The sequence below is a fragment of the Caretta caretta genome, chromosome 1 (genome assembly GCF_965140235.1).
Source record: "Caretta caretta isolate rCarCar2 chromosome 1, rCarCar1.hap1, whole genome shotgun sequence".
NCBI classification, from domain to species: domain Eukaryota; kingdom Metazoa; phylum Chordata; order Testudines; family Cheloniidae; genus Caretta; species Caretta caretta.
Window position 1 is genome coordinate 330170537 of NC_134206.1, and position 27847 is coordinate 330198383.

At 41.0% G+C, this 27847-nt stretch overlaps 2 protein-coding genes across 10 annotated transcripts in view; one reads left to right on the forward strand and one right to left on the reverse strand.

Annotated features, from left to right (window-relative positions):
* CCDC146 (coiled-coil domain containing 146) overlaps window positions 1-3560 on the forward strand; it is a 114083-nt gene extending 110523 nt beyond the window's left edge. For all 3 annotated transcript variants that reach the window (XM_048836426.2, XM_048836427.2, XM_048836428.2), the window contains exons 18-19: window positions 569-817; window positions 1903-3560. In XM_048836426.2, coding sequence (XP_048692383.1) covers window positions 569-817; window positions 1903-2106 — 453 coding nt within the window. In that variant the 3' untranslated portion in view covers window positions 2107-3560. The remainder of the gene's footprint in view (window positions 1-568; window positions 818-1902) is intronic.
* Window positions 2365-27847, reverse strand: part of GSAP (gamma-secretase activating protein) — a 62679-nt gene continuing 37196 nt past the window's right edge. For 6 of the 7 annotated variants that reach the window (XM_048836431.2, XM_048836429.2, XM_048836434.2 and 3 more), the window contains 12 exons: window positions 24403-24531; window positions 23933-23991; window positions 23453-23484; window positions 21424-21485; window positions 19788-19883; window positions 16110-16180; window positions 15446-15540; window positions 12800-12919; window positions 11044-11105; window positions 7557-7661; window positions 7297-7390; window positions 2365-4073 (listed from right to left, as the gene is read on the reverse strand). In XM_048836431.2, the coding sequence (XP_048692388.1) occupies window positions 3982-4073; window positions 7297-7390; window positions 7557-7661; window positions 11044-11105; window positions 12800-12919; window positions 15446-15540; window positions 16110-16180; window positions 19788-19883; window positions 21424-21485; window positions 23453-23484; window positions 23933-23991; window positions 24403-24531 (1017 nt within the window). In that variant the 3' untranslated portion in view covers window positions 2365-3981. The remainder of the gene's footprint in view (window positions 4074-7296; window positions 7391-7556; window positions 7662-11043; window positions 11106-12799; window positions 12920-15445; window positions 15541-16109; window positions 16181-19787; window positions 19884-21423; window positions 21486-23452; window positions 23485-23932; window positions 23992-24402; window positions 24532-27847) is intronic. The other variant, XM_048836432.2, reaches the window with a different exon arrangement.

The following is a 27847-nucleotide window of genomic DNA, read 5'->3' on the forward strand; positions in this document are numbered from 1 at the left end:
TGGGTGGGGATTTCATGGGTACCTTATGTGAAAATTTTTCCAATAATTTTTCTGCCCCACACTTCTGTACATTGTATTTTCAAATGTGCAAACAACAAATAAATTAGGCTTTTAAACGCATGTGTAACTGAACAGTGTATGTAAATTCACAAATAAGTGGCAAGTTATTTGTGCACACACAAATGTGAACACTAATTTTTTTAAAGTCTAGGCCAAAATAACAGTATGGCTTAGCAGTACTAACATTGAAAGTGATAACTAATAGGGTTAAGGGAGATAGTTTTCCTTTCCAATTCAACAGAAAAAGAAATAGACAAACAATATGTGCATTAGCTCATATATATTATATTTATCTTACTTTACTGGCTTTTAAAAATGATTAATATGTATTGTACAAATAAAAGCACTATATCATCCAGAAAGTCATATAGATTTTCTGTCTTTCCTATTATCTGCCAGTTTGATGAAAAAGTTTTCCATTAATTCTCTGAAAATACAGATCCTGAAAGCAAGATTGGTTCTTAAGTAAAGAGAAGAACTGGTTAAAGTATAATGTTATTGATTCCAGATGAATGAACTACAGCAGAAAATAAAAGATAAAACCAAAAAGATGATGGCTCTCATTGCAGAGTTATCCATGAAGCAAGCAATTACCATTAAACTGCAACAGGAAATGAGGGATAAAGAACAATTTTTGCTGACTGTCTCATCAAGGATAGAAAAAGGTCTCCCTCCTCCTAAAGAAACAGAGATTGAGTGGATGAAGGTATTGCGCAATGAGGAGATGCATAAAGCTGCAGCTGAAGCTAGAGAGAAGGTAGGTTTTTGTCATATGATACAATTTGAGATTCATTCACATTGTTCCAGTTTATTTACTTTTTTTAAGGGCTTTGCTGTGTGGCTTCTTATTGGCCATCTCCCATCCCCCCCAGTTTGGTGGCGGGGAGTTTTCTTGAAGAATAGGGCAAGACTGACCTAGGAAGAGCTTGACCTTGTGGAAGAGCTTATTGCCAAGCTGCTTTGTGGAGAGTCACAACAGAAGTCCTGCATACTGTATATAATGAAAATTCACCAATTGGTCAGCTGGTGTCTAGTGCTAAAAGGAAGCTTTACATATCAGTTTAAACATTTTAATTGTTTGGATAGTGGCAAGATAGAGGAGCACTGATCTTTTCAGATAATATACTGAGGGTTCAGTTTCAGGATGCGAGTGCAAAGGAAGAAACTAACCCCACCTTTTCTCTTAGGCGCTTGTAGATGCTAGACTGGCAGCGACAAAGGGAGATTAGATTGCTAGATGGCAGTGAGCAGGAAGAGCACATGGGAAAACGCTGCAAGTTCCTTAATGGGCAGCTTGCCTCCTTAAAACCAATTGGGACAACCAATGATCTGTAGGGGGAGAGTTCACACTAAGTAGGGGCAATATTATAAAAAGATGTCCTATTTGTATGAGGTTCCCTCAACCTCAGGCTCACGAGGCAGGGGAAAAGTATAATTTCAGTAGGGTGCATTAACAGCACTCCTGACAGCACTAGCCTCCGCAAGGGCTGGATGAAGGCAGGCCATGGTCTTTCCACCTCTCTCTGGCAAAAGCTGCCTGAGCATCGAGGAGTGCCCAGTGCACTCATTTAAAGAAAGTACTGCCTTGAGGCCAAGGAAGGCTTCCCCAACAAAACTGCTTTGGAATTAACAGTTTCCCCTATGTTATGACAGTCACTTCAGTATTTTGTACCTCAGTTTCCTCATTTGTAAAAATGGGGATATTAGTACAGTAGTGTTCTTTGTAAAGTGCTTTGCCCTATAGCTGAGAAGTGGTAAATGGAGTTCTAAGTACTGTCTTCACAATGAATTGCAAAACAGACTGTCAGTGTTGTATCCGATTAAAAATGTGTTTCTTCACAGCGTACTGCAGAAGAGGAAGAGTATGCATCGCCAAATAGTGTCTATACAACAGCGGAGCAGCGCCCCAATGCATACATCCCAGATGATGAAAATGTTCTCCCTTTGCCACGTCCCTATGGTGCTTTGGCTCCTTTCAAACCAACTGAACCTGGTTCAAATATGAGACACATAAGAAAACCTATTGTTAAGCCAATTGAAATCTGAACAAGTGATCCTGTTCTACCTAAACCATAAGTCTAGTAGTAGCAATTGAATACGCAAAGCCAACAGCTCTTAATATTGTAAATGTTTTTAAATGTTTGCTAGCAGTTTGCCAAAATATTCACACTGTAAACAAAATATTTTTGAAGTAGACAGTATAGCCAAATAGTCCCTGCAGCACTTTATCCTTGCTAATAGGGGTTCAGTATGCAATACATACCAGTATTTTGAAATGTTAAGAGGAGTGAACAACAATCAAAATTGGTTTTTAACTTGTTTATTGTACCTGTTTGTACTTTATAAGCATTTAACAAGAGAACATTTTGTAGCTTTTCTTTTTAATATGAACATAATTGAACTATGTCCTTATTCATTATACAAATAAATCAATATGGGGAGCAGTTTGGACTGAAGATAATTGCCAAGCATGTCTGTTTAAATCAAAAAATGCCCTCTCTCTCACTACAGACCAGTGAGAAAGCTAATCCTCCTTTATCACTGATGGCAACCATAGTAGAGGGAACAAGTCCCATTATTGAGAAGGAGCAAAAGGAGAAGAAAGAGTGAATGATCTTACATACTAAGAAGTAAAGTGAAAAAAGGGCCCTCTTTCTGGGAGCTGAATCTCTCTCATTCAACACTACGAAATAGGTACACAAGTTTGGGAACATACTCCCCTATTTGAAACTATGCTGAGAAAAGATAACAGAGGTAGTTATACAGAGAGCTTGAGGAACATACCGGAATTAAAAAGAAAAAAAGTAACATCAAATTAATTCTAGTTTACTACTTCTGAAACTTTGGCACATTTTCTTACCTAAATGGAAGTACATCTGTTCCATGCTATTTCAGCATGTTTGAAGTTCACAAATTTTCCCTGTTTGGTAACAAAGCACTCCTTTTTTATTGCTGTTAAAGCTCACAGCTAAAAAAATAAATGGGTTAGGTCAGTTCTGTATAAATATAGCTGGGAACTGAAGGAAAAAATCTGTAGCAATTTTTTAAAAATCTAACACTTGATCTAAAAACATTAAAAGTCATAGGGGCAGAATTAAATACAATTCATCAAAGTCACTGTAAAGATAAGCTTCCAAAGAAGCTTTCTTATTCTGCTGTATTGTACAGTACATTATAAACATCAGGAGAAGTTCTTATACACATTACAGAGAGAGCAAATATATTAAAACCCAACTCCAAAGACATGGGGGCAGTACTGTTAAGAGATGTACTGCCTATATGAGGAATTTATACACCTTTATTAATACATTATATACAAAGAGTTACTCCGCATTTGTTGCCTCTAGCCTATACTATGCGATCTCAAAGAAATCCTTTATACATCAGTGCAATAACAACTGCCAATTTCTCATTATTTCACAATGTAATTGGACTGTTCTTTTTTAAGAATGTCTTGCCTGTAAGTCTGGTATTAGAATAAAAATAAAATTCTAAAGAAACTTTTCCCACCATATTCTGAAACTTTCTACACCTACTCCTGTTAAGCCATTCCACAGTGTAAAATTGAATAATAAAAACATATTTAGCTGGAGAGCCAGGTCTATATCAGATATATTTTTCCCCCAGCTCCAATCCTTCATCTTCCTTGTATTTACTAGCAAGTCTGCAATTTCAGTCTAGTCCCTGCTCAATACATGCATGAGTAGAGTGGAGCATATATTATTTTGGGCAGCTTTTTACTAGTTAATGGTTGCAACTGAAAACTGGGATCGTTTCATAGGACATTTGTTTTCTAAATATTAACAATTTTTGAGAAGTATTAAACCCTGGAATTTTAGTTGCAAATATGCTTGTTGAAATGTTGATATATGTAGCAAGACTGACATGTTTTTTGAATTAACCCAATATATTTTAGCAGTACTACAGGCCTAAAAGCATCATGGTGTGTTTCAGTGCTGTTTCTTCTACAAATTTTGCATTCACATTGTCTTCTTCCTCAAATGGATTCAGACCTGGAAAAGCACATTGAGGACATCAGCATTTACAAAATGAATGTTCTTCTGCACCAATACTTTCAATCCCCAGGACACCATGACCAACATTTTCAATCTGGGATACCCAAAGTTAGGATTAAAATGTATTTTCATAGATGTGAAGCCCTCCCCCCAGCTTTCATTGATTTCACTTGGACGCTCAGCATCTCTGAAATTCAAATGCTCAGTTTTTAAAAGTTTTCGCCCCTACTTTTTTTCATAAGGAGAAAAATATTTCTTGTAAGGACCCGGGGCTAGATTCACCAAGGTTCTTAAACATTATAATGCCTCACTATTTGGAATTCTCAGCCCCAAGTTAGGTGCCCCAGCTCCTCATACAGTACATGGAAAGAAAGAGTTCAATGCCAAAGAAAGATTCTCAGAATCCAGCACTTTGAGTGGGGAGCCACCTAAAGCAAGCGGGGAGAGAAATGCAGAGAAAAAGGGGTGGGGACTTAGGGCCCAGGTAAGTGGCCCAATCACTAGGCTCTTGGGCATTCTGGGGTGGACCTCTCTCTCTCTCTCCTGTGAGAGGTAGTCCATTTGGTATAAATATTTAAATATTCATTTGGCAGAGAGCAAAAAAGAGTAACTCTACAGCCTGGTGATTAAGGCACTTGCCTAGGATGTGGGAGAGTTAGGTTAAAGTCCCTGCTCTGGTAATATTTATTTATACAAAAATGAAACAGCTCCAAATAAGAGATTGAGAAAGACCCATCCCAGAATCCCTTATAACCTGGTGGTTGAGATTTACCTGGCATGTAGAAAACAGGGTTCAAATCCCAGCTCCAAATCTAACAGAGCAGGGATCTGAATCTGGAACACCCACACCCCTGAAAAATTCCCAACCTGCTTGCCCCTTGCTGTCTTTTGAGTGGGCCTGACCCTAGAGGTGCACTCTGAGCACACCTACAGGATTGGGCCGCATTGGAGAGGTAGGCAGGGAAACACCTTGTTTGAGAATCCTGCTGGGGCTTCGGTTTGAGTGGGATTCAAGCAGCTCATTAGCTGTTGGGCAGCATCAGAACTTAGGTGGCTTTGAGCAGGCCCACGCAGAGAATTTTGGTACTGATGGGAATTTAATCACCCACAGGGTTAGGTGGCAGCTGAGACGTGATTTTGCACATGTCAGTGGAGCTGAAATGTTGGGCTTAAGTGACTATCTGCCTCTCTAGATGCCCAAGTACCTTTGTGAATCTAGCCCATAAGGTCTGATCCAGAGTCCACTGAAGCTAATGGGAGCCGTACTATTGACTTCTATGGGTTGTTTGTTTTTTTGTTTTGTTTTTTTTTAAACAGACTCATAGAACCTTTAAAGTCTGTATCAATATAATATCAGGTCAGAAGGTTGAGTCTGTCAGCCACTTTTATCTAAGTACAAGCAGGTCAAATCCTGAAGATTTTACACAGGCAAAACTCTGAAATCAATGGAAGTTTTGCTTGAGTATAAATTGAAGGAGGACTTATAGAATGTGGCCCTGGTATTGTCAGTTTCGTAATACTGTTACATGAAATCGCAAGCAATGTAATTTAGGGGGAAAAATTTGTGGATTTGATTAACATTTAACCTTGGCTACTTTCCAGATTGTAGCAAAGGGGGCTAACGCCTTTCAAAGCTGGCAACACCAGCCTGCTTCTTACTGGGACATAAACAGAACATATCCCACAGGGAGGAGACCCAGAGACTCTACAAGGTGCACTGAAGACTTTGCTATTCATTTTATGTTAGAGGCACTCAAGTTGACAATACAGATGGGCACCAGTATAAAACCTTAAAATAGATTAAACAGTCAATGGGATTTAGGCTCCTAAGTGCAGCAATGCCTGAATACCTTTAAAAATCTGGTCCTACGCCCTTTATGGCCAGGGACTTAGGATGGTTATGATTCCCAGACAGATCATGTCACCAGAAGGGAACCATGTGACAGAAATGCCAGAACTATATAAAAAGCTGGCTCAGAAAGGGACACACCAACAAGGGAGTAAGTGGTGAGATATGGAGAAGGGTTTTCACTAAGAAAGGTATGGAAGCAGTGAGCCAAGGAGGGGCCAATGAACAGATAGATGCTCTGGAAAGAGGTAGAAAAGAAGGAAAAAACTCTAGGACAATACAGAATTGGTGTAGGCTGGAGGCTCAGTGTTGGTACCACTCTTTAAAAAGTACTAAGTTGGAGCTTCCAACAAAGTGGGAGGAAGTCCCCTATCAATTGGAACACCAGAGCTGATGCCTGTGGAGGAAGGACTCTTGATTGAGCCTGGAGAAGGCAAATTATTGCATTTTAGCTTGACAAGAAGATATACAGAAAACTGCAGCCTGAGGAGGTGAATAAACTATTTAGCCCATGGATGGCCGTTTAGGACCATGTTGTTTTTAAATGTTTGGTTGCCCCCAAAGGGAGAGAACTCTTATTGAGGTTTGGCCAGAGAGCTAAACCCCAAATTGCCCATTTGTCAGGGAGAAACTACCCACCATTGGCTGAACAAGGGGAAACAGAGTAGTGATACCAGAAAGGTAAGAAGCCCATTACACACACATGTAATTCTTATGGAAAGGTTAATATACCCATAGGTAGATAACTACTACTGAGAGATTGGCAGGCATTCTGTATACATCCCTTCTAAAACCAAAGCTGCATGTGTGGTTTTTAATAATGCGTTGCTAACCCACATGCCCCAAGCGGGTTTGTCACTTCATTTTTATTTAAAGCTCTTAGCCTTTAAACAATAACGGAGCTTGCAGTTATACCTGAAACAGGAAGAAGTCATTCTAGCCTGACTCCTTTGGTTTACTTCAGCCACACCACCCTGGCTTTCCACTATATCCACTGGTGCCCTTTTGAGAGAAATCGGGGCAGGAACACTTTGAGGGGCTGAGGATGTTCACAGCCACGGTGGGAATTCCAGCTCTACACCACTGCTTTTTGTAAGAAAAAGCAGTACTGTTCTACGTAAAAACCCCAAACTCCACTTCTCTGCATGCGCACAGCTTCCATTAGTGGAAATGGGAGCTACAGGCCCAATCCTGCATCTATGGAAATCAATGGTATTTGGCCGCAGTCTTCCATAGGGACAGGATAAAACCCTATGTGCACATCCAGGGGCACAAGGACAGCTCATTAAAAGAACAAGGTACAGAAAGAACCCACTTCTCTTTGGTTCTTGGGCACTACTGTTATAAACATGCTGAATAAATAAATGTTACCTTGATCTTCTACCTCTGCCAGCATATCAACTAAGTAGTTAAGTGGCAGAAACTCTACATGGACAGACAGTCTGTCCACCACTGGTCTGTTATGCTGTAAAGGAAAAACACTTTATATTACATCACAAAAGTGGTAAAGTAGCTAGTTAAATACTGAGTTAAGAGTGGCTAACAGTCCAAATGGTAGAGTATACATTGGGCTCAAGACTATCAAAGCTAAAAGATTAAAAAACAAGCAATTGCCACCACCAAACTCTTACCTGTCTGTTCCTAAGTTTATCAAGCAAAAGTTTAACGGAGTTCCTTGCAATAAAATTAGAGTTGACAGGATGATTCCACAGCTGACTGACCTTGTGACCAATTGCCTATTAAGCAAAAAACAAACATAAAATAGATGCAATGCAATGCTGAGCCTATTGCCCTTACGTGACAGTTTCTGTCACAATAGGTCTCACTACTTAATGACTAAGCACCAGAGTGAGAGTACACTTAGAATCAATCCATCCTCCCTCCCAACAGCGCCCAATGGCTAACAGCTCATTATAGATTCCACACTGTGAGCCGTGCCTCAACTGACTAAACCATTCCTAGAACAAAATACAGAAGACAAAGAAAGCTTTGACACTTTTTTTTTAAATGCAACCAAGTAAAGAAACTCTTTTTACAGAAAAATTCTATTGGTACTTTCAGTGATTGGAAACACACAACAGTCCACATATTCAAGTCAGCAGGACCGATGAAGTTCACCCAAGAGGATGTAAGGAACTAGCCCAAAGCAATCTGAATCATTAATGATTATCTTCGAGAACTCAAGGACAAGTGAGGTCCCAGAAGCTGGAGAAGGTTATGCATAGTACTATTTCCAAAAAGGGGGAAAAGGAAGTCCCACAGAATCAGACCAGTCAGCTAATTTTGATACCCAGAAAGATACTAGAACAAACTATAAAATAATCAATTTGTTCAAACCTGGAGGATAAGAAGGTGATAGCTAACATTGGTTTGGCATGATTTGTTCTTGTACTCTGGTGATGGAATCAGTTTCCATCCAAAGCACATGTCCAATCCATGTCAATAGATCTTGGTTTGGGATTGTTCTGGGCCAAAAGACATGGAGGATTTTTCTGAGGCAGATTGTATGGAATGAAGACAGTTTGGACATGTTATACTTTCTCATTCCCCAGCATTCTGCACTATAAAGTAAAGTAATGTTGAAAGTAGGCAGATCTGATAAATCTTGAGTTTGGTTTTGGTGTTGTATTTAAACTGTATTTAAGCTCCTAAAGGTGTTCCTGGCTTTATTGATTTTGTTCCCGATATCCTGGCTTGTTCAGTTGTCCCGGCTGATGGTGCTGCCCAAGTATGTGAATGTTTCTACATTGGTGAGAACATAATCCTCTATTCGTACTGGTGACGGTGAGGCAATATTAAAGGTCATATCATCTGTCTTATTGTGATTGATTTTCAGTCCAATTTGCTGGATGAACGCATTGAGTTGAGTTGTTTTTTCTTGTATATGGTGTTGGGTATGTGATAGGAGAGCGAGATCATCTGCGAAGTCCAGATCTGCAAGGGATGAGAAGGGTGTCCCTTTAATGCCTCTTGGCATATCTTTTGTTGTACGCTGCATTACCCAGTCAATGGCAATGTTGAAGAGGATTGCAAACATGCAATCCTGATGTACTCCTCTTTTGATTTCAAAACTGAGATCACTCTGATGTAAAGTTGAAATAAAAGCTTTTGATTATGTTGATTATATATAGAGGGATTCCATATGCCCACAGAATGTGCCATAGGCTGGTCCTGTGAATGCTATCAAAAACCTTCTCAAAGTCTCTGAAGTTTATGTAGAGCTTCTGTTGCAATTCTAAGCATTGTTCCATTATGTTTTATAGAGTGAAGATCTGGTCTGTGCATCCCACTGTTATTAGGAGGACCTAATAACAGTCTTAAAATATCTCAAAGGTTGTTATAAAGAGGATGGTGATCAATTGTTCTCCATGTCCACCGAAGGTCAGACAAGTAACAACTACCTTAGTTTGCAGCATGGGAGATTCAGATAAGATGTTTGGGAAGTCTAACTATAAGGATAGTTAAGCGCTGGAATAGTTTATCTAGGGATTCCACAACCTCCTTGTCACTGGAGGTTTTTAAGAACAGGTGAGACTTAATCCTGCCTCAGCTTGGGGAGGAGAGACTTGATGACCTCTTGAGGTTCCTTCCAGCCCAACATTTCTATGATAAACTAACAATTAGCAACTATGGTCACGTTGGGCAGGGCCAGTAAAACAGCACACCACTGCCACACAGGGATCCATGCTCAACCCTCTGCCCACTGGGTTAATGCGTTCTAAAAGTACTGCAGAGGCAAGACAAGTGGAGTGGAAGGGGGAAGGTGAGGAGTTAGCCCTTCTTTTTCCTGTCATCATTACTGATGCATCAGTGATTGGCTTTGGAGGTGCCTTATCAAGTTCTTCTCACCAGAGGCAAGGCTGCTACACTGCAGGGATCTCCCCCAAAAGAAGACTGGATTTTACCTCAAAGACCATAAGGTGGCATGGTGTGTACATGCTTTTCAGATGCTTCTGCATGAATTGTTGTACATAATCAGCACTCAGTGTAGCAATATTAATCACATCCATCAGACGCTCTACATTTATAGGATTTATTTGTATTCTGGTAGCACTCACAATGTGCTGGATTCCTTGGAAGACAGTATGGCAGTGATCTACAATTCAGGATATAGACATAGCCTACTGGATTTGGGCAGTAAACAATGGGGTGGGTTAGGTAATCAAGAGTGCTACATGCAAATCAGTAAACAGAAATGCAAAGCTTCCAGAAAGAGATCAATGCATTAGCTTAAATATGATTTGGAGTTAGCTGATCTCCTAGCAATAAAACCCTGCTTAATCTTGGGGGAGGCTTAGGTTCAACTTCCCTTTCTGGTCTCTTACTAAGCTGGAAGGGGTGAAAACTGCATCTCACATTTTTCAACAGGAACTCCTCTAGTTCTTTAAGGGGCAGAGGTAACAGGCTCTAAGAGAGAATAATTTGTTACTACAGTAGTTCTGGGAAATTACTTTGGGAACATGTCCCCCTTTCTCTGCCTTCCTACTCACAAGGGTAAACAAGAGTCACAGCTTGATTTTACTAAAAAATAAAAATAAAAAATGTGATAGCTAAGAAACCAGGCTCCAGAGTTCCTTTTGCTTCCAGTACCAACAAGAATCCAGTGTAGTAAGAAACCTCATCGGTTAATAATTGGGTAAAACCAGACCTACGGACTAAGACTGAAATAGGTTTTGCATATATAATTACCAACCAGAGTATGCATTACAAAATGACATAGGAATAGCTTGTACTGCCCTAGACAATATATATTTGTAACAGGTAGTGAAGTTGGACAGGAGTAGGAAACTCCAGGAATTAAAGGGAAATGCTTATTAGTCCCAGCGTTAACATGGATCACCAATACTAAATATTCAGAGAGTTAAAAAAGCCCTCTTTCCTCAATGTAATAATCACCCTCCTCCCAGTCACTGTCAAACTTAAAGAAAAGGTATATGTAGCTAAGGCCCTGAAGATACACAAGGTGAACTTCATCCCTGTTCAGTGGACCAGCATGCACTATTTAAGTCCCAGCCAGTTAAGCCATCTTATGATGATTTACATGGAACTTAAGTCTTGAGCTCAGATCAATTTCATAACAACTGGATCCAAAACCTAAGAAGCACCCCATGCAGTTACCTCAGGAAGTCTTGTAAAGATACTAAATTTTAGCTTTTCATTCTTCTCCGTGTTGTCCAGATCTACAAATTAGAGAGGGAAATAAATAACTGACCATGACTTCAGGGCTATGGCTTCTTAAATGAACTCAACAGCAAAATACACATTAACTTATATTACACCCTTTGAGATAACAGTTTTGAGTGCAAATATTCAGACCTATTGGGAACAATTAGAATTTGAAGCAGCACCTTCCAAAAGCATAATAATAGTTTCATAACCCTGGAGATTACAAGATATGGTGTACTGTATCAATCTGTACCTATTTTCTTTTATCCACTGGGGAAGTATTGTGTTACAGGTTTGATTACAGTACCATAACTACTTTAGTTATGTTATAGTGTGGTACAGTAGAACCTCAAAGTTACAAACAGCGGCGTTACGAACTGACCAGTCAACCACACCCCTCATTTGGAACCGGAAATACACAATCAGGTGGCAGTAGCAGAGGAAAAAAAGAACGCAAACACAGTACAGTACGGCGTTAAATGTAAACTATTAAAAAAAAAATAAAGGGAAAGCAGCATTTTTCTTCTGTACAGTTAAGTTTCAAAGCTGTATTAAGTCAATGTTCAGTTGTAAACTTTTGAAAGGACAGTCACAACGTTTTGTTCAGAGTTACATACATTTCAGAGTTACGAACAGCCTCCATTTTTCCAAAGTGTTTGTAACTCTGAGGTTCTACCTATTGCTGTATTCCAATAACTGATTCAGATAAACTGAGTTATGCTAACTGCTCCCTTTGAGCTAAAAGGACAATGAACATAGTTGTGGTCATTATATTGTTTATGAAGCCACAAACTGGTTTCATGAAGATGTTGGCTTTATGATGACTGCATAAAGTTGGTCCTATGCCAAGAAACACAAAGTCGGATAATGTGGCTGCAAATTTGGAAAATAATTCAAGAACATAGTGACTGGCGTATATGAGAAGTGATTATGCAAAACATGATTTTTCATATGCTGCTTTGTACACTATTTCTTCTTTTAAAATGTTCACAAAACATAGAAAGAACGGGGTGAGTTTCTTAGCCTACTTACAAGAAAGCCTAATGAAAATAACCACTCTGGAGGTGTTACAGCATATTTTAAAAGTTCTTTAAAGCATGATGGTCTTAAACTCCTGGGTTTTTTGTTTTTAAAAAGACTTTATTGCCTTGGGCAGAATTTTCTGGACATTCCACCAATGCGAGCACCAAAAGCATTTTGTCTGTTGTATACATCTGAGGAAATTTGCTGAGGCAAGCTCACCCAGTTATTTTGAGGGCAGGGGCCTTTTTTTAAGCTATAGATAAATCCTATGAAAATCATTAATGTTAATGTGTCTACAAATTTCCTAGTTTAAAAATGAGACTGGGATCCATGTGTGATCTGCTGAAAGTCTCACAATGGATATTTCCTGGTCTATGGCATCAGGGATAGTGTTATGTAGGCTCATGCCCAATTCTGTCCTCTGGAACAGCTGTGCAACCACATGCACTTCAAAGCAGCTCCACAGGAACAGCTTTCAATTCTAAGTGAAGGATTGAACTCTCAGCCCTTGTATGTTTCCTCTCTGTACCGTAAGAGTAAAAAAACCCAACATTTTAAAAAAGCAGCAGCCAGTTGTGCAAAGAGCCATGGGTGTCCCTTCAAAATATACCAAGGGTATCCATTTCCAAAGCAGACTTGTTATAAAGGAATGTAATCTAAGTGTCTATGGTTAAATGCACTATACCTTTCAAAAGTTTTATAGCGCATGTCTCAGTCAGCTGCAGCACCCCGTTATCAATGTAATGCAGCAGGGTATGCAAAGGCAGACATCTAACTCCAAGCCCCGTGTGCAAAGTATGAAAACCTGCAAAGAAAGGACCAGTTGTTTGTGCAACAGAAATACAAACAGTTTTGTGCAAAGCCTCCAATTACAGTCATGCCATGCACAGCACTACGCTTTGTGGATAACAATACTTCCTTTACTAACACCTATATATTTCTATTTATGGGAAGAGAGGAAGAGTTTATCAACACTTGCCTTGCAAAAATGTTTAGTCTTCATGTTATTTAACACCTCCACCCTCTGAAACAGTATTAAGTTAAAGTGAATACATCAGTTTGAAGATTAAGCTAGTGTAATCAGTTCCAACTAATACTATGTTACAATAAGGTAAAAACCCTTCTTCCCTAGAGGATTTTCTACTTATAATATGAAACTGCTGAGTTCCCGTTATCTTAATGCACCCTGCAAGGAACAGGAAGTGAAACGCAGGAGTCTGGAGACATGCCATAAAAGTAGTTACTTTATTTTAAAATATTTTTAATTCACAAAAGAGTGCTAAATATTCCATAAATTGTTTGTTGGCATTTAAAATTTCTTATGTATGTTTCTTTTAGTCCCACCCCCCTCTCAATTAATCAAGAAATAAAACTCAACATGCATGATATGTGGTTACTATCCACGCTCCAGCATAGCATGAACCAGCACAAAAATGGCTTCAATACTGAGGGAGTTTTGAGATTCATGTTTCTGATCTAACAGACTCAGATCTATCCCCCCAGCATGTGGTTAGACACATACTTTGGTCTCACAACTAACAGTATGATCATAAGCCAAATCCTTCCGCAAAAACATTCTTAACTGGATTAAAATCCAGACGAAATCTATCAGGTGTCTGTAAACCCCTTACTGCTTTGGCAAATTAAACAACAACATGCGATTTACAAAAATGTAAAACATTAGTATTAAGAAATTCTTCCTAAATTTAAAAAGAAAGTGCTTTGAAAATTGTATGGGGGATTATCAGAAGCCCTCGGTAATGGAAGTCTAGCACCATCAAAAGAAAAACTGGTTAATTTTCATTACATCCTTTGTCCCCTGGATTTCTTGAGCCAAACTCCTTTCTAATTTATCCCTGTGGGTCCCTTTATATAGTCCCTGTATCCCTAACAGACTGAATAGCAACTTTAAAGTGCCTTGTAGCATTCTCACTCTTCATTTTAAATTAAGTCAACATTTTCCCATCTTTTCTTTCCCTTCTTCCTTGTGTCCCCTACTGAGACATCAGTTCATCTGGATAGGGGGAAGGGTTACTTATGATCACCGTTCCCAACGGATCATAATCACAAAAGAATAAATGGATACAAATCTGACAGCAGGAATAACAACATTCAAAAACCAGTAGAAGAACACTTCAATCTCCCTGGACACTCAACAACAGACTTAAAAGTGGCAATTCTTCAACAACAAAAAACTTCAAAAACAGATTCCAATGAGAAACTGCAGAACTGGAATTAATTTGCAAACCAGACACCATCAAATTAGGCCTGAATAAAGACTGGAAGTGCATGGGTCATTACAAAAACTAATTTCCACATACTAATTTCCCCCTACTGTTACTCACACCTTCTTGTCAACTGTTTGAAATGGGCCACCCTCATTACCACTACAAAAGTGATTTTTCCTCCCTTGGTATTCTACTGTTAATTGAATTGTCTCGTTAGCACTGACACCCACTTGGTAAGGCAACTCCCATCTTTTCATGTACTGTGTATATATACACCTGCTACTGTATTTTCCACTCCATGCATCTGATGAAGTGGGTTTTAGCCTACGAAAGCTTATGCTCAAATAAATTTGTTAGTCTCTAAGGTGCCACAAGGACTCCTCGTCGTTTTTGGTTCAAGTTTGCAGCCACAGTGTCCAAGAGCAGTTACTGTGTCACAGTTGGTTGGTGACCCTTCTGAAAACTGGCATTAACTGAAACTTTCCATCTCTGCAGCCTTCAAGGACTGCACAGACATGAAAATGTAGGCTTCGATAGTGCAAGCTGCTTCACATGAGCAGACTCTTAAGCTGCAGTCAATGGACATCTACAGAGGCACAGGGCTCACCCCTAGGGGCAGCTGCAGGATCAGGGCCTCTACTCCATCCTCACAGCTGGAAGTTCAGGGCTGAAATACATTAGCAGGGCAGCATGAAAAAAACAGTTTTGCCACTGGATGTCGTTTACGTTGGTAGCCCTTGAAACTGAAAGTCCAACCCAGCTACTTTCTGAACTAAAAATTCATTAAGAAGGGGAAGGGGGAAAAACAAACATGTAACTGTAGGTGATGCTTTGCCACAGAATTGAAATGGTGCTTGGAAGTGAAACTTTTCAAAAACTACATGATTTGCCATCTTTGTTGTAAGAATTGACGTTTGTTTTATTTCACTGCAGGTGTTTATGGAGAGCTCTTCCCCACACAGCTGTACTGAGTACATCTCAGGCCTGCCAAAGTTAACACAGCGTGCACTTACTGCAAATGCTATTGGTCTGGAAAAAAGTCAAAGCAATGCTCTTATTCTCAAGGGTGGAATAAAATAATGAAACAGTATCACAGGGCTTACCAGGAGGCAGGGGCATACACATTCCATTGGCAGCTTCTAGAATCCGACTCATGATGTGGAAAGCCGAAAACTCTGCCACGCTTCCTCGCTCGTCCCTGCATTTAATAAAACTGCCTGTTAGCAGCCAAAGACATCGAACTCCCCCCATGGCTTAGTCACTTTGTGTGACAGCTAAATGAACACATTTTAAACAGAAAGAATTCATTGTCCTGAGAGACCATCTTAAAAATTTATTTAAGAGTAAAAGTTACTGGATTCTTGTTGTTGTTGACAATTTGAAATGTGGTTGTACATCATCTATGTGGAGTGCAGCATACCTACCAGTCTCTGCCATGAAACAATGAGCTACAACTTTCTAAGCAGAGTACCAAAAGTTAGACACTTCTTGTCCATAGGTATCTGCATAGGGATGTAAGTGGCCTGATTTTTCAGCACCCACAACCCAGACTCAAACCAATGGGAGCTCAGTGAAGCTTTTCTTTATGCAGCTTTCCCCCGCCCACTAGTGAAGCTGCCCTCTGTTGCCTACCCGGTGTTGGGTTTTTAGTCAGGTGTTAGCAATATAAATACTACCAAAAACCAACCATGGCAAGGTGGACTTGGCAAAACCATTTTGCCACATTCTATAAAACTTGCTGTAGATTAATAGAAAACTCTTGCTTACAAGCAGAGAACGCAGGACTGAAGACTGTATTTCCTCCAAACAGCTTCCATTATCCGACAGATCAGATCCAGCTAGAACAGAAAGGGATGTGGATGAGTTCTTGTGTGGAAGGCCAATAGCCTCTGCTACCATTTCCAACACCAGTTCACAATATAACAATGTGTGGATTTTAGGTCTCCTCTGATTATTCCGATCAGGACTTCAGCCGTTCCCATCGCTTTTGCAACATCTGAGATGGGGGAGCTGCCTCCTTTAATCAATGTGTCTCTCAGGCACAAGAAATCCTAAAGCTAATTCACTAGTATCCCTACAGCGTGCACAGCCAAGCTGGCCAACACAGATTATTTAACTACAAACAGATGTGAAAAGACTCCATGATTGTGAGGCAAATGAAAACATAATGGCTGCCTGACTGGGCCTTTTGGTGGGGGAAGGACTCAAGGGCCCAATCCAACTGACTAATGTTAAAAGCAGTGGGATAGTCAACTTGCTGCACAAATCTAAAGGGGAAGGAGGGGAGACCACAAGCTTCCTGCCTGTGAGTTGCAGACCCACCATGCAAGAGGCGAGTGCACGCAAGTGAACTCTTCTCCTCAGACCCTCCCAGTTCAGTCTGTCTTCTTAGCTGGTTTCCAACACCCACAAACAAGTGTTCGGCCCACACAGTCTCTTTCTTGTGCTCTCTGGCTAACCTCCAGCTCAGAACTATTGGCCAGTGCCAGCTGCTAGTCCCACTCACCTCTGGCCTCTCTAAGCTTCTGCAGCCAACAGAGAACCTGCCCTTGTATGAGAATGTTGAAAGGATTTCCTAAACATGCTCAGTGCAGCGTGCAAGTCCCGCCTCATTCCCAAAACCTCAACTGCCATATAGGGCTGTTTGCAATAATCCCATTAATATTAAATGAGAAGTGTTTTTGTAGCTCACCATCACCACAAACATCTGGCATGTCTCTAATGCCGTTCATCTTGGCGTCTCAAAATTCTTTAGAAATACTAGTTTGGAGGGATTAATTGAACACTCCTAAAGCAAGTATTATCCCTATATTCCTGGGGGTATACAAAGGCACAGAGAGGTTAAAGTTTACTTCCCCATGGTACAGTGATGAACTCATAGCACAAGCCAGATAACTCTGAATAACATTCCAGTATTTTCCAAGTTCAAAACTTTTTGGACTTGATGGGACATTCCAGTTGAAATACCCTGGAGTTCAGCAGTTTCTCTTTCATTTCCAGGAAATGAGAATGACTTCCAACTTTCAGGCATGCACCAGAAAAATCATGCCTCCTGTCTGGAAAGGCTTTCATTTCTGGTCCAGTAAGCAACAGAATCCCTAGTCTACATCTGGAGTTTTAGCTATATCTGAAGATTAGCACACAGTAGGGAAGAGAAGTTTCTAAAGGAGTTCCCAACAATTATGCCACAGTCATTTGCTATGCTATTACTTGCATGACAAAATTGGATGACTGCAGGGACTTGGTAGAGTTTGAGTAAGCACATACTTATCCAGCTTCTACCCAGTTCAGAAAAATTGCAGCTTACAGGTGCAATTTGGTTCAATTATAATGATGTAACCAAGTTTTGAGTGTATGCAAGTCATTTGACGTTGTTTGTATTCAGATAGCACTTCAGAGTCCCCACTGTGCTAGGCTGTACAAAGACAATCCCTGCCCCACAGTTCCTGCAATCAAATACACAAGAAAAAGTGCGGGGAAAAGGAAGCATTATCGTTATCTCCAGATGGGGGACAGTAAGTGACTTGCTCACGGTCACCTAGTGAGTCTGCGGTAGAACAGAACATGAACATTAATCCAGTGCATTAACACCAGAACATTCTCCATCTCAGTAAGAGTAACTGAACCATGGAGTAGAAACTGGTAGAGCAGTATAAGCCTCATCTCTTGGTACACTTAAAACTGAACTGGAGAAAACCCAGATAAAGAACATCAGAAGCAAAATGGACTAGACCAGCCAATATTGCAGTGACAGGGCTAATATCTGCTAGAGGGCCTGTGCCACTTTTGAATTTTTATGCCTTACTTTCCGAGATGCTGAGGTTCCACGGAGGTGCTCAGCCACTCTGGCTTTTCTAAGATACTTCTGTGATGATTAAGGCTGCGTGCTGGTCGCGGAAGTCATGGATTCCGTGACTTTCCATGACCTCTGTAACTTCTGCAGCAGCCAGCAGCAGTTTGGGTGTGTGGCAGGGGACTCAGAGTTCGGGCTGGGGCAGGAGGTTGGAGTGTCGGGTGGCGCTTCCCGGCTCCCACCAGCATGTCCCTGCAGCTCCTAGGCAGAGGGGCCTGGGGACTTCACACACTACCCATGCCTGCAGGCGTTGCCCCCGCAGCTCCCATTGGCTGAGGTTCCCAGCCAATGGGAGCTGCTGAGCTGGCACTTGTGGTGGGAGCAGCGCGTTGAGCCCCCCTGGCCTTCCCTCACCATAGGAACTGCAGGGACATGCCGGTTGGAGCCAGATAGGGAACCTGCCAGCCACGCCAACCCTCCCTCTCCCCACCAGCAGGGGTCCTGTGTCACGCACTGCCGCTACCTGCCCCCCCAGTACAGGTCCTGGGCTGTGTGCTGCTACCCACCCTCCCACTCCCCAGTGCCAGCTGGGGTCCCGGTCTGCGAGCCACTGCTCGCCTCTCCCCCACCACCCACTGCATCCCTGGACTGCCCCAATAGAACAGACCCCCCAGACCAAGTTTTAGTCAGGGGTCTATAGTAAAAGTAATGGACAGGTCACAGGCTGTGAATTTTTGTTTACTGTCGCTGATTCGTCCATAACTTTTACTAAAAATACCCATTACTAAAACGTAGCCTTAGTGATGATATATGAATGCCAAGAACAAAACTAAACCCACTTTTCATTACTTCCTGCTTTGCTGGTTCCTGCCCTGCCATACACGGCTGAGATTACATTAAAGAATGCTGGAAAGAGAATCACATTCAGGCCACCTGACCAATAAATGGGGTATGGGAAATGTAAAGATGTTCTGAATTTAGTGAGAACTCCCAACCAGGATGCGGGGAGATCCAGGTCTAGTGATAGACTTCTAAAAGAATCTTGTAAAGTGTGCCAGCCAAATGGCAGGAGTAATTTTTATGGGCATCTTGCCTTTGTTTTTAACAACTTTGTTTAGTTTCTGTCAAGGTGCCTAGAGGAATGGAAGCCTATAAATTGCATATTAAGAGAATTCTTGCTTTAGGTAACATTAAAGAGCAAGATTCATCACAGGTTTGGTTATTAAATAGTGGGGGTTATTTTAAAGGCTCAATCTAAATTGATTTGTTTTGCCAGAAACTTTTGCAGAACAGGGCTAAAAAAGCATTCTGACACCAAAAGGTTCTTGTCTTTGTTTACATGAAGAGGGAACATATGAAAATCAGAAAACTGTAGCAAAAGAGAAAATGCAACCCGGTTCTACTTTAAGCATCAAGCATTCATGCTGCAAGCAATCTTATAGTTCTTATTTTATCAGTGACTAGTTTTCTTCTCCAATATTTCTTCTTCTTATAGACACACAGATCTAGAAAATAGATACTGGTTACTGAGTAATGAGCGAGGCACAAGACACAGAGAAAGACAGTCCTTGTCCGGAGAAAGTGATCTAAAAAACCTAGTTCCAATAGTAACTTTTAAACTTGGCAAATAAGGAAAAAAAATTCAAACTAACCAGTTTTGAAACATAGTCCAGAACTATCTGGTCAATCTTCATTTTCCCTACATATTGTAGGTGCCTCATAAGATGATCTTTCAACTGAGCAACCATCTGGAAAAGGAAAACAGCCATTTAGGTGCCTTCTCAAAGTCCAAGCGCCAATTCACATGAACTAGCACAACAAGTTTCTGCCTCTGTTAAACAAGCAGGATTTACACTGCGATCACTGGCTATCACACATTCTCACCAAAGAAAAGAGTGATTTTAAACAGCCAAAATGATAACTTAGAACAGATCCAGCTCAGGGGACCAATGAACATAACACAAGGCTTTCAGTTACCCCTGGACCACACTTCTCCGCCTAACAGGAGAAAGCCTGCAAATCTAAATCTCTATAAACTCTACTACATTACAGTGGCTGCATATATCAGAAGTCCTTCTCCTGGAAGAAAAGAGGATTCTTCAGTATTCCAGTTCTCAGCATTCAACTTTAGGTTGTGGAGAAAGAATTAGTAGGATTTGGATGAGAGGGCCAGGCTGAGAGAGGAGTCCAAAATGAGCCCTAGATTTTGAGCGGCAGAGAACAAGAGAGGTGCTGAGGGTTTCAGAGGCAAGATGAGGAGATTAGTTCTAGCCGTGCTGAGTTTGAACAGGTCACGAAATCTGCAGGAGTAGATGTCCAACAGATTGGCTAAGATGTGGGACTGGATGGAGGGGGACAGCTCAGGAGTGGAGATTTAAATTTGCGAGTCATCAGCATGGAGTCAGTAGATGAAGCCAAGTGAGATCACCCTGGGAAAAATGGTGTAAAGGAGGCGGTGGCCCAAGAATAGATGCAGTGGGGTTACAAGTGAGGTAGAGGGCAGGTGAGAAACAAAGGAGAAAGTGGAAATGGTGTTAAGTGGGGAGCAGGAAAAGGAAACATGATCATGGGGGATCTTGTTGATCTTCTCTTTGAAAGTCAGCCAGCTCTTGCAAAGAGGGAGGACATGGGAGAGATTTTAGAAGGGAGTTAAAAATTGAAAGTAAGTGACAGGGGCTTGGGATGAGGCCCAGTGAGATGGAAAGTCAGTGTTTAGGCAAGGCATACAGCAGCATATAAGAAAAAGAGTAAGCTTGTACTGGAGGCAGTTAGGCTTTGACAAATTAGCTTTTAGCTACGATCTGCCTCCTAATTTTCATTTTTAGGGCTTAGTGTCTTGACCTGAGAGAAGGGAACCAAACTGATCCCTGCATGGCAGCATGTTCTGTCCCATTTCTAGTCTCAACATTGATTAGCCTAAGTCAGTGGTGGGCAACCTGCGGCCCGTCAAAGTAATCCACTGGTGGGCCGCAAGACAGTTTGTTTACATTGGCCATCCGCAGGCATGGCCTTCCAGTGGTCGTGGTTTGCTGTTCCCAGCCCATGGGAGCTGCGGGCAGCCATGCCTGTGGACAGTTGATGTAAACAAACTGTCTCGCGGCCCGCCAGCAGATTACCCTGAGGGGCTGAATGCGGCCCGTGCCCACCACTGGCTTAAGTGATCTTCTAGTGAACCACTGAATAAAAGATTTAGCAAGAAAAACTACAAATAAATATTATCAAATTTATTCTTTACATTGATTAAGGTTGTGTGTCTTCTACTGCACAGAATGTAACAAAAATACTTACTAGTCCAATTAATAATCGCTGCTGGTAGTCTTCCTCTTGAAAGAGAGGAACTAGCCTTTCCTCTGAAATAAACAGAATTAATATCATTCAAATGCATGACTCTTCAGAATTAGAGAGACTTCCAGGGACTCCAAAAAACACTTAGAAATGAGTAGACACAAACAGGAGGCATAGCGTTCCCACTCCTAGAAAGATTCAGAGAACAGTCACGGAACAGAAAATTGTCACAAGGCAGTCTTCCCCAGCTGCTCTAACATGGAGGCATTTGTGAAAAAAAGCTTATTCTCTTCCCCTCAGTTCTCTTATACAAACAGCATCACACATTGTTTCTATAGCTCTTTCCCTCAATCTCTAAGACAAATGTTGCCACCACCATTAGCCCTTTAGAGCCGGCAGGTCCAGAAAACCCAGTGGTAACAAGAATACAAAATGTGCACTGTTCAGATCTTGACATTTACAACTCTCACCAAGGGCAAACATCTGGGCGGGTTTGCTATACAACTGGATAAGCAAAGTAGCCTTTTCATAGCATGCACCTCCTACACTCACAGCAGAACTCTTTGGCCTGGCTATTTCAGTTAAAAATTGCTGAGTAAGGTGAACCTAAATATCCGACCGCACTCCCTTTAACTGCATGGAAGAAAGAGGTTACAAATAAAAGGACAGATATAGAACACAACAGCCAGAGCTTGGCATCTCCTGACTCCTTATGAGTTCTTCCTGTCCCATGAGATCAAACAGCCTGACCCTGCAAGATGCCGAGCATCACCACTTTCACAGACTGGGATTAGAGGACTTCACCGGACATCTTGCAAAAATTGGGCCTTAAATTTAGAAGCATTTCCCTTCAACTATCTTTTGCCTGCCTTGAAGTATATGTATTTAGCTACTCCTTGGGCAAGCCACTTAACCCCTCTACCTCACTTTCCCTATCCGTACAAAGATGGGTCTGGCTATCCCCATTTTAAAATACTTGGAGATCTATGGATGAAATGAACTAGGTAAATGGTCACTATTACTATTACTAACTGGAAAGTCTATAGGCACAGTTGAGGTTCTGATACTAATGAACTATACAGACATAAATATGGTTCTTAAACCAGCATCTTTAGAAGACACGGCAGTGGTTGCAATGTAAGGCTACAGAAGTTTAGCTAAGGCTACATGGGGTCCTAAAAGTCAGAATCCAAAGCAATGATTGAAGGATAGGGGAGGCGATCATAATGTTGGATACTGGAAGTTAATGTTGCCTTGATATTCTAAACATGTTTGGATTTGTTTAAAGCTTTTAAACGAGTGACCAATAACTAGACTAGCACAGTGATGTAAATGAGGTGGGACTGCAGTCTGGAAATCTTGATTAGATTGTGAATGGAAACCTGAATCACATGATAGAAGCAACACTTAAAGGATAAGAGAGGTCCTGAAAGACCCAAATGCCTAGCAACGGAAACTAGAATAGCAACTTATGATTTGTCAATGAATTTTATGGAAACTAAGTTTTAACTAATTTTTAAACTAATAAGTAGTTGTCTTGAAGGTCATGCTAGCATTTCTGAAATGATTCCGAGATGCTACTGATCAGCTCTGCTCAGCAACTGATTGAGTCTAGTGCCTTGTCTCCTCTAAGATTTTTCTACCATAATCTCCCAATGAGTGCAGCTCTGTAGCAGTAGCACTGTAGAAAGCTATGAGAAGACAAAGCTCAGATGTTTAACAGTCATCTATCCCAGCTTTAAGGAAAACTCCTTGTGTAGACAAAGCCTAGATGACTGTGTTTGTCTAGATCATTTTCAAAGGTGCTCTTCAATCTCACCCAGATCTCCTGATGCTTAACTATACATCAGAGAGAGACTCTTTCCCTGCATTTTAGTTACCCCAACTTTACCTTCCTCCTCCCTCAGATCCTTGAATGGCAAACAGGTTCAAAACATATCTGAAAATGAATTTTTCAGCCCATGGTATGTAAACTGTAACCATTTCAGCATCCTACCTAGCCACAGAGTGCATCAGTGCATGCTTTCCTTACCCAAGTTCCATGCAGCAAGATTGGAAAGCACCCTAGGGAGGGAAAACTGAATTTAAATACTGCTTCAAAAGGACAGACACACACTGAAAAGTTACTTATCTACATGCAGCTAATCAGATTTAAAATTGCATGTATTGGCCATGTTAAATTAGCTCAGTTTTAACTAGTATTATTGATAGTGGCATAAAATTAATTTAAACATGTTTTTAAAGGAAGAAATCTTCATTTCTAATGTTCAGTTTTAAAGCCCAGAATGCTGGATTCCCCGGACAGTTTTGTGGCCATCATCAGGAGTCCCTGATGACCTGGGTTGACTGACACCTGGGTGACCTCCCATAGGTGAGGTGAATTGGCCAGGTATGTAGCAACACTGAGATGCACCTAGCTTCACAGCACTTTTAAGTCCAGAATGGTCCACTTAAAACACAGCATTCACTTAATCAGAATAAGGAAGGGTAAAATCACCAATATTTTACCTACTTTTTTGCATTCTCAAAAATATTCCTCAAATACGTTGTGGTTCTTCTTTCCTCTGCTTTCTACATTGGAAAAACAGTTGCAGAACTATTAAAATTCTGCCAAATAAAAGACCGATGAACAATAGAGCTAGCTTTCCCTTCTAATGGGGATCATGCTACAGTAGCGCTCTCAATCACTCTGAAAAGCACAACCTGCAGCTGGCAGAACTCAGGAAACCTGCAGAAAGCTCGAGTAGCAGAAATCCAAGCCCCCAACCTGGTGGCAGATTGTGGAATACAGATTCTATCTGAACCTATAGGTAATAATTACAATCACTGACTGCCCTCCCATAAGCGCTACCCAATTTCCTCATCAAATGTCTAATGAGATGAGTTCCAACAACTCAATTCTTTACTTCTGTATTCAGCTTTTAAACAATGCTCACATCATGGAAACATAACTATGGATGCTTATCCAATCTGTTCATTTACCTCGTCTGAAAGTAGCTTATACCATTCTCTCCTGAGCACGTTGTTGTTGTAATGCAAGTGTGGCTCAGCATATTTCACACACTCCAGGTTTAATGTTAGCTTTTCCCAGAAGCCTTTACAATTGTGAACCTACAAATATATAAACGAAATCGTGAATACAAACGAAATCGTGAATACAAACTGCACAGTTGTAAAAATATTTATTGAGCTTATCGCTCAAATGATGACATGAGAGAACTATGATAAATGCAGGGTTGGAAATCACTCTTGGGTTATTGTTTTTTTAAGCCATTCTTGTACTGAGAAATTATTACTTTAGTATTACTATACAAGAAAGCTATGAAACCTCTTACACAAAGGTTCTTTTTCAGCGTAGCAGGTGAACATCCTGCCCATTTTGCACCCAGGGAACGTTAGCCGAACAATGCAGACACTTTGTTCTTTCAAACTTCTCCCATTTTTATCTTTTGATATTTCTTTTCTTTATTTGGCAGTGGCTTTCTCCTCCTCAGCCATAACACTGCATTCTACTGGCATGCCAAGGTTTGTACCATTACAGAATTGCATTAGCACTTCTGTTAGAGAGAGTCCTATTTGGGAAGTTGCTATAACAAACTCAGTCCAGAAAAAAGGGTTTTCCACAGCATTTTTTAAACCTTTGATTTTAACATTAAAAATTGACTTAAAACCTAGGAAGGTAACAGGAAAAACCAAACACATACAGTTCTGATTTCCTGAGCCTGTTTTTGCATCTAGAATTCCACACTGGGTCTGACTTTAAGTTATGTATTTTAAATGGAAATTTGAGGCCATTATTAAGGGTCAGCAGCATGCACTGTACTGGACAGGACATAGAAGATTAAGACACTAATTTTTGGAAGATATTTGGAAAAAAAAGCCCACACTTTTAAGCTTTACTCCTCTATTCCTGTCACCCCTCCTGTCTGTCTGCCTTTCCTGGTATACCTTTCCAACCACCGCCATCATCTTAGCAACATTTTGGGGGCACCAGCAGGCCTTTGGCTGCCTCTGCCCCTTGCCACAGTGAAGTTACCAAGAAAACTAAAACGGCAGTTCTGACATGGTTTCATAGCACGGAGCACATCTTACTGGAGGGTGACACATGGAGACTGGCCTCCTTCCCTGCACTTTAATTCATGCTCATATGGACCACTTCCCTTCCACTGTCAGTCACACAAAAATCCTGTAGCAACTACAGCTATGGCTTACACAGAAAAGGAACATCAGGAAAATAAGGTATTTTTAGCTGTAGTTTAATGCAGTTTAGCAGTGGGAAAACAAGGATAAGAACTAGCATCTTGCCCATCCTGATCTGGAGACCACCTGTTGCCCACAGTATCAAATCTCTGGTCTAAGACTCAAAATATTTTGAATAAAACAGCACTCAATAGAAGATGGAGAGAAAAAATCAAGAGTAAGTGTTCTAAACATCCTATCTGGTCTAGGCTGGGATAGCTGCATAGTCAGTGAAAGTAAAATCCTGCACTTTCCATGGGTCAAACAAGAATTCATCTATCCTAGCACTGCAGGGTTTGTGTTAGACCATTAGATGCTTTCCTCCTTTCAGCCTGCAGCATCCACAAGGCCCACCTGAGTTAGTGTGCCCTCAGAGTCAGGGACCTACCTCCCTGGAGACCAGTCAGTTATTCCTCCAGGCTTCTTCGAGGGCAGGCGTGACCATCCTTAATTGCTCTAATTTTTAAACAAACATTATAGGCCATTTTCCCTTGTATGTTACATCTTCATTCAATATTGTATGGAACTGCTGCCCTGAGCAAACAAGCTAGTTTCTATCCCTTCCCCCTTAACATTATTTCACATCTGCTTTTGAACCTGACTAGCTGGCTATTGGAAAATTCATCCTGTGTACGCTTTCATTGCATAGCACCCAAAGTTCACTTGCCTTTGAGTAGTCCTATCTTTCTAGAAGCTACTGGCTATTTCTCCCCCAGAAGTCTCTGACACAAACCTATTCTCCAGCAATCACAGCCTTAAATATAATAGTCTAAAGCTTTCAAAAAAGGGACGAGTGATTTTGGTGCCGAACTTGAAATTCTTTAAAGGAAACTAATTTTCAGAAAGTGCTGAGCAACCATCCACCCAAAAAAACCCACAGACCCTTTTAAAGGTATCTAAAATGGAGTATCCAAAATCATTTCAAAAAGTACAGGCACATGTAACTATTCACTTAATTTTCTATTTCTCCAGTTGCACTCAAGATCAGGCATGCCTTTGAAAGACAACCTACAATCCATCACAGCGAATTATGATATACTCCCACATAATTCTGAGGAGACACAGGCTAACTTTAAGCCATACTATATACTTTAAAATACAGTCCCCAACTTTCATGTGGCCTTAGCTGATAAGGGTCAGTCTGGGTTTTAACATAATTTAATTAGGTTAAACACTTTAGGTTAACACAGTTGACTGAGATTTTTGGTCGTAAATAGGCAAAATAACTAACTCTACCAAATATTACTACAGTATTATTTTGCATAAATGTTACTGTTCGGTTTCAGAGTAGCAGCCGTGTTAGTCTGTATTCACAAAAAGAAAAGGAGTACTAGTGGCACCTTAGAGACTAACCAATTTATTTGAGCATAAGCTTTCGAGAGCTACAGTTAGGTTAACAACAGCCAGAATATACAACAAGGATGACCTCTAGTGACCAGTTTTGATAGTTGCAGTTGCACAACCTTGTGGATCTCCTGCCGTCCCCCCTTGCATTGTTTTCAAACCATACAAACCCTTGTTTGACATGCTGAAAAGCTGCTTTTGTCTAGTGAGTCCATAACAAAGTGGCCGGTTTTAAGATTAAAATTTGATGCCACTGAAAACTAGAACCAGCAGCATCTTTTGGTCTCATGTAAGATGTTACCAGATTAAAGTAAAGGATTGTTTGTTGCCTAAAATCTTGGTTTTCTCTGGCCTGTCCAAAGAGAGAAACAGGGCCAGGCTGGGTAAGAATTGGAGGCGAGATCTCCATAGGTGCAGGTGGAAGTGGTGTTCATTCTGCAGGCTGCCCTAATCCAGACAGTACAGGATTAGTGGCCCAGCCTGACCATTAATACGCTGAATTACTGAAGGTGTCATTTTTCAGAGATGTGAAACCACTTGTGAGGGCTTAAAAACCTCATGACCCTTTTCGCAAGAGCAGTGGTGTCAGACTATATTTACCCAACAACATGAGGAATACTTGCCTGAACTCCTCTTGCAATTTTGAATGGCTACAGCGGTCCTCTTCACCGCCTATCACACGTCCACGTAGTATATCTGTGTGCTACCACCTAACTTGTGGTGGAGGATGAATAGCTAACTGCGATGGGAGGCACTAGGTAAATATACAACAAAGCTCAATGCTTACTCCCTGCCAGCTCAGCAGGCCGTGTCACTCCCCCATGCCAGGAGACTGCCTTTTCTG